At 40.3% G+C, this 6,721-nt stretch overlaps 1 protein-coding gene across 2 annotated transcripts in view; it reads right to left on the reverse strand.

Annotated features, from left to right (window-relative positions):
• Nucleotides 1-4,751, reverse strand: part of LOC112104473 (kelch-like protein 15) — a 34,668-nt gene extending 29,917 nt beyond the window's left edge. For both annotated transcript variants that reach the window (XM_026648847.1, XM_026648841.1), the window contains exon 1: nucleotides 4,044-4,751. In XM_026648847.1, coding sequence (XP_026504632.1) covers nucleotides 4,044-4,748 — 705 coding nt within the window. In that variant the 5' untranslated portion in view covers nucleotides 4,749-4,751. The remainder of the gene's footprint in view (nucleotides 1-4,043) is intronic.
• Nucleotides 4,752-6,721: the final 1,970 nt, after the last annotated feature.

Consider the following 6,721-nt stretch of genomic DNA (forward strand, 5'->3'; position numbering starts at 1 on the left):
GGGGGGGGGGGGGGGGGGGGTGTTGGGGGTTCCACACACACACACGCCCCCTGAGCGAGAAAGTTTCAGGGCTGTAAAGTGGCAGTGTAGACAAGGCCTAAGGCTTTGTCTACACTGGTAAGTGAAAGACAAAACTTTTGTTGTTCAGAGGTGTTAAAAAAAAAACACACCCACTCACGAAAGACAAAAGTTTTGCCAATGTGTGAACAGCGCTTTGTCAGCAGGAGCCCTCTCCTGAGGACAATGCAAACGCCGCTCATTGGGGGTGGAAATCTTTTTGTCAGCGGGAGAGCTCTCTGCTGCCGACAAACAGCAGCTACACTGAGTGCCTTTTAGCGGCACGGCTGCAGCCGTTGCTAAAAGCTGCATAGTGTAGACGGATAGCCTAAAAATCATGGACTTAATAAAGGACACTGGATTTATGGCTCCTTACAACAATCTATAATCCACTGACCCTCCTTTGGGCTACAATTGCAGAGGTGTTAACTGCCCACTTCACCTTGAATGGTCTTTTATAATCTGTTAACTCCTTATGCTAAACAATCTGTTCCACCTTGTATTTAGCTGCCACGCTCTATGTTTCCCAGACGTGATGAAGAGCTCTGGGTAAAATCCAAAACTTGTCATTTGGTCCAATAAAAGGTATTACCTCACCCACCTTGTCTCTTTAATCTAATGCAACATTTAAGTCATTTTTAAAAAACTGTATTTAAGTTATATTTATTCTATATATGCCTACAGGTTAGTATAGGCACATGCATCCGACGAAGTGGGCATTCACCCACGAAAGCTTATGATCCAATACATCTGTTAGTCTTAAAGGTGCCACAGGACTCTCTGTTGCTTTTTAATGTAAAGTAAGTAAACTACACAATTATTACAATCCGTTCAGAAGAAAACAAAATGAAAATGTAGCAAACATCTCTAATGTAATTGGCTGCTTCTTATACTTCAAAAACAATTCTGATAAATTTAGGTATTCGTGCTTAAATATACATTTTTACACAGAAAGGGCCAAATCCTGCAAACCTCTGTTCATCCATGTACCTCCACTAAAATTTTGGAACTACTTAAGTGAGATAATCTAACTCAGAACAGGTCTACTGGATAAATACTGTATTTACCAGATGCCAATATCAAAGCTGAACTACAAAGCAAATTACATACCCCCCCCCCCCCAAAAAAAAACAAAAAAAACCCAAACCACCACATTTAAATATATTAATCCAAGGAGAATTTGGCAAAAACAACGGAACTCAAAGTTATGACGGACCGCACAAAATTCATGTCATGGTGAAGAACAAAAACCCTCACATCAGCTTAATTAAAGGATTCTTGTTTTGCATACCTGTGCTTTCACTAACTTGTGTTCCTCGGCTACACCGAGATGCTTTTTTGGGGGGTAATTTTCTATTATTGATAAATACTTGCTCTTTCAGAAGCTTGAAATGTTTTTTACACTATTTATTTGGCAATTGACGGATCCTCTTCTGATCTTTGAGGCTATATATGATATCTGATTTGATCAGTGAAGAACTTTTGGGATCCAAGGAACTATAAGTAAATTACAGACAAACAACAAAATTGTTAGCAAAAGTCAATGGGACTACATGTAGCGTGCAAAATAAAGCGTGTGGGTAAGTCTTTGCAGGATCAGGACTCTTACTCCCAATTTCTGAATATTTACTACAGGTGCTGATGCACAAGACAAAAAACCCACTGCAAGTGTTAGTTTTCAATTGCAGGTAAAAAAAAAAAAAAATCTACATTTTATTTGTAAATTGAACAAATCCAATATGGAAAGGAACACCAAGTTGTTATTTCAAAGTTTGTTTTCAGAACTGTACACACTTTGTGCAGACAACAAAAGTTTAAATATTAATGAAGACCCATTCTGTACTATACATTTTTATACAGCAATACAAAAGAATATTGACTTTAACTGCGTAAAAAGTATAGATTAAGAAAAATATTTTTTACTGTTATGGAGTAGAATAATAAGTATTTTGAAATTAAAATCTGGCTGTAAGAACAGCGTTTATTCTGTACTGGACCCTTTAGGCTGATAAGTGGTGACTGAATTTGGAAGAACTTGCTCCTTGCTGCTAATTTACCCAAAATTTTATTTCCTGAGCATGCATAACTGTGTTTATAGTGAAATAAAAATCAACAGAGCAAAGTGGCAGCAGGAACAGATATCACTCCATAGATCAAATTCTACTCACTACATTGAAATTGCACTTGTGTAACCAAGAGGAGAATAAGAGCCCAAAAATATCAGTTAATTGCTGAAATAGGAGCTCTCTAAGTATTTTTTCTGCCCAATCAAAGCAATGACTTTTTAAAAGTTCTCTCAGTAAATGAAATGAATTTTTTTTTTAAAGTTATGCTAGTCCAGATCTACTGTCAATCTCTCCAGCTCCATTGAAGTTTGTGGAGTTATACAAGAGAGGAGGATCAGACACTTGCATGCATGCATACAATCTCAAAGATATTCTCCTACAAGAAGTGCCTTAGTGACTTTGGAGCCTAAATACCATTGCCTTTCAATGAGACTTAGGAACTTCTGAAAATTTCACCTTACCATTTTAACATAAACCAAATGTTGAGTAATAGGTATACAGTTTTCTTCTTTTATAACATTCATTTATAGCACCCATCACCAAAGTATCTAGTGACCTCAATTAAAGTGTAGATTTTTAAAAAACATGTACACAATATCTATCTAAAACTAAAAGTCGGTGAGAATTGATTTTGATTATGCTGATGCCCAATTACAATAAAATACCGTATATACTCATTCATAAGCCGAATTCTTTTAGTAAAAAAAGGGAAGCACCAGAGAAGGGGGTCGGCTTCTGAACGGGTATAGCGAGGGAGAGGTGGGACACAGCCCCTCCCCCCAACAGAGGGAGCAAGGAGAGGCAGCACAGCCAGCAGAGACAGAAGGGAAGAGGCGGGGCCAGAGTCTCTCCGCTTCTGGCCACGCTGCTCTCCCCCCAGCCTCCGAAGCAACTGCAGCTCCGGGGCTGGCACGCTGCAGCCATGCCGCTCGGCCCTGCCCCCCAGAGCAGGCTGTGACCATGCCGCCCGGCCTGCCGGAGCACGCTGCGGCCATGCCGCCTGGCCCAGCCCGCTGGCACATGCTGCGGCCGCACCACCCAGTCTGGCCCGCTGGAGCAGGCTGCGGCCGCGCCGCCCAGCCTGCCAGAGCAGCTCCAGCCAGGCCAGAGACATCCTCCCCTGGCTCTCCCCAGATAAGGTGGGATGGGATGGGATGGGGAGAGCGTGGGGGTCCCAGGCAAGGGTCACGTGGGGGGTGGTCACAGAGGTTACTCCCCTGACCCCCAGCTTCTCCCCCCAAAAAAATTTCCCCACCAGTTGCTGTCCCAGCCAGTCAGGGTAAGCAGCTGGTGCACCGGGACACTTTGTTTACTTAGGTTTACCCCCGTGCCTTCGGGCGCTCGAGGTAAACAAACCATCTTGGCCCACCAACGACTTATCCTGATGGCCCGGGAGCCAAAGTTTGCTGACCCCTGAATTATAGGGTCGGCTTATGAACGGGTCATAAAATTTTTCCATTTTTACTTATCCATCTTGGGGGGGTCGGCTTATAAACAAACCAGCTTATGATCGAGTATATACACTAGGCCCTATCCACTTTGGGCCTCCCAAGAGTTTTAAAAAAAAAATCAAGATGTGGACAGCAATAAGAATGACTGAAATAAACTGAACTTCATATGGATGAACTTACTTAAAATGGACTCATTATAAGAAATCATTTACAAACAAACATGATAAACCTACCAGTTCTCCAGTTATAAAACATGCTATTTTCTAAAAGTAGAAGACATTACTTTCAGATATTAGATCCTCTATATATGTTATTTGCCAGAAAAAAAATATATATATATATATATATATATATCTCAATGCTCTGTCTTTTTTTCCCCCTCCTAACAGGTTTGGGAATCTTACCTATTTAACGGCATGCTGCCCTAGCTAAATGATGAATCCTGCCTATTGCTTTCAAATGCACCAACCTTCTCAAAAACACTGGATGGTGTCATCAAACAAAACCTGATGTTCTGAATGATGGTGTCGGTATGTCTCCAGCGTCTTCTATCATGCCGCAGCCAAGCCTGAACAGCCTCGTACAGCTCTATCTCTGGAAACCTGCTCAGATGATCATTATCCAAATAAGACATAAGCTTTTCAAAGCTCAGATAGGACAAGAAGTCAGGTCTGGACATGAGTGGCACAAAATTCTCTAGCAGAAAGGAGTCCAACTTTTCCCTGACTCCATCGATGTTTACACCAAAATCATCTAATAGTCTCATAATTTCTGCACAGTTTTCTAAGCAGATTTTTGCTAAAAGAAAAGAGCAGCAGAACTTCACCACCTCTATAAGCTGAACATACATGGCAGCCTGCAGAATCTCATGAACAGTGTTCATGCTCAGTTCAATGTTTCCGTAGTACATGAATTGGAGGACGTGGCTGAAGCCTGTGGCAGTCAGACCTTTCAAATGGATTTTATCTTGATCTCGCTCCCTCATGTCGGCTGTGAACATAATCCTGAAGTAATCACTCTGGGTGGCAAGCAGGGCTTTATGGGCCTGAAACTGGTGGTCTTCAATGACAAGAGTGACGTCAAGAAGCAATCCCTCCTCATACAGTGCTCTGAACCCAGCAGAGACACTGGTATCATGGATGGCGGAGCTAAACCCTTCCACGTCCCCTGCCATGAATCACCTGAAAAAAAAAAGGAATCAAAGCAGAAAGTGTTATTTCTAAGAGTTTACAGAATACAAGCTTTTCCAGACCAGATGAACCGTAACATTAATATCAATTTGCTAAATGTCAATGAAAATAAATTATCTACAAAAAAACCCCTTCGGTGGGCCACCCTTGGCAGAAAACATCCAGTTTTAAATCACTTGTTTTGTTTTACAGCCTTGAAAATCAATTTAACCAACAAAAATGCAGCTAGAACAAGTTTCTAGATATCAAGTGTATGATGATACATTTATTTCAAATTTCTGGTGCTAAAAGCAGATTAATGTGCAAATGAGATAATACTACATAAATTCTATTGATTTTACATCACTCTATGGTCAGATAATTATGTAATGCCTCCAAAAGCTAGTCACATTGCATGTTTCTTTCCATAGTGATCCCCATAAGAACATATCACTGGAGAGCACAAAATAAACACTTAAGATATTAAAGGCATCTGAAAGGAAGAGAAACTTCTTCATCTTAAAAAAAATAAGACTCAAAAGGCCTTTACAAAGCAATAATTTTTAAACGCTTGTTATAGTAGAAGGTGAAAGTATTTCAATTCTCTCTATTAGGTTGTTCATGGAAACAAAGCATTTTGATCAAGTGACTTAGTCTCTATCTTCCCCCACTGTAAAATGGAGATAATTATTTTTTATCTACATCATAGTGCTATTTGTGAGGCCTAACTAGATAACAAGTCTGATGAAGTGCAAAATATACATGGGAGTGCAAAATATTAAGGCCATCAGAAGCACAGTTGAGCAAATATTTCCGTACGTGTTGGGGGGTTGTTAAGGCTCAACCGCATATTAAGCACTCGATGCTTCTCAGATGGAAGGCATTACATATGTGCTAAATATTTAAAGGCAAAATATACATGGGAGTAGGAAATTGAAAAGTAGAGTATGATGGGACACCACCTTATAGGGATTTGGGAAGACACCTAGTCAGAAAAAAAAAAGACCTTATTCAATATCTAGGATTTACTTAAATGGGCAAGAGTTTCAGCCTTAACACTGAAATTTTTGGCTTTTTCCAGTTTAAGCCAAGCCATTAACTTTGAGGTGTGAATGTTTTTATATTAATTTAATAAAATTGCCCTTAACTCTGAATTTCCTGCAACAGTCATTACATTAAATTAGTTTTCTGTATTTAATTTAAAAACTAAATGGGTTGTTGGCACAAACTATTTAAAAATGAAATATATTACAGTGGTGATAAATATAAGAAACCACTAATTTTCAAAAATCATTTCTATAAAACTTAAAAATTACCAAACTGATTATATTTAAATATTATGAAGACACAAAAATGGCTCATACCTGGTATGCCAAGTGTCACAGTTTTAAGACAGTGGTCATAATTAGGGCCCTACTAAATTCGTGGCCATGAAAAATGCATCATGGACCATGAAATCTGGTCTCCCCTGTGAAATCTGACTATTGTAGGGGGTTGCAGTATTCCCACCTTTCCTTCTCTGCTGCTGGTGGTGGTAATGCTGCCTTCACAGCTGGGCGTCCGGCCAGCAGCCGTCATGTACTGGCCACCCAGCTCCGAGGTCAGTGCAGAAGTAAGAGTGACAATACTGCAATCCCGCTACATTAGCCTTGTGATAGCCCCCTCTTTCCCCCCCCCACCCCGATACCCTCTTTTGGGTCAGGACCCCCCCAGTTACACCACCAGGAAATTTAAGATTTTTTAATCCTTTCTTTGTGAAATTTACCAAATGGATTGTAATCTGATAGGGCTCTAGTCATAATGTTGTCCCCACTCTAAGCCTCACATCTTGACAACTGTCATTTTAACTGAAAATTACTAGAGGGGATTCTGTATGCAGCTCATTCTCCCCATTCCTTAACTGATAGCACAGAAAGGAAAAAAAATGCAGCCTACCTCAAGTTCAAATGATGAGTGGGCATTTACAGCCCTGTCCAAA

This window comes from Terrapene carolina, unplaced genomic scaffold (genome assembly GCF_002925995.2).
Source record: "Terrapene carolina triunguis isolate 2854851 unplaced genomic scaffold, T_m_triunguis-2.0 Scaffold22, whole genome shotgun sequence".
NCBI lineage: Eukaryota > Metazoa > Chordata > Testudines > Emydidae > Terrapene > Terrapene triunguis.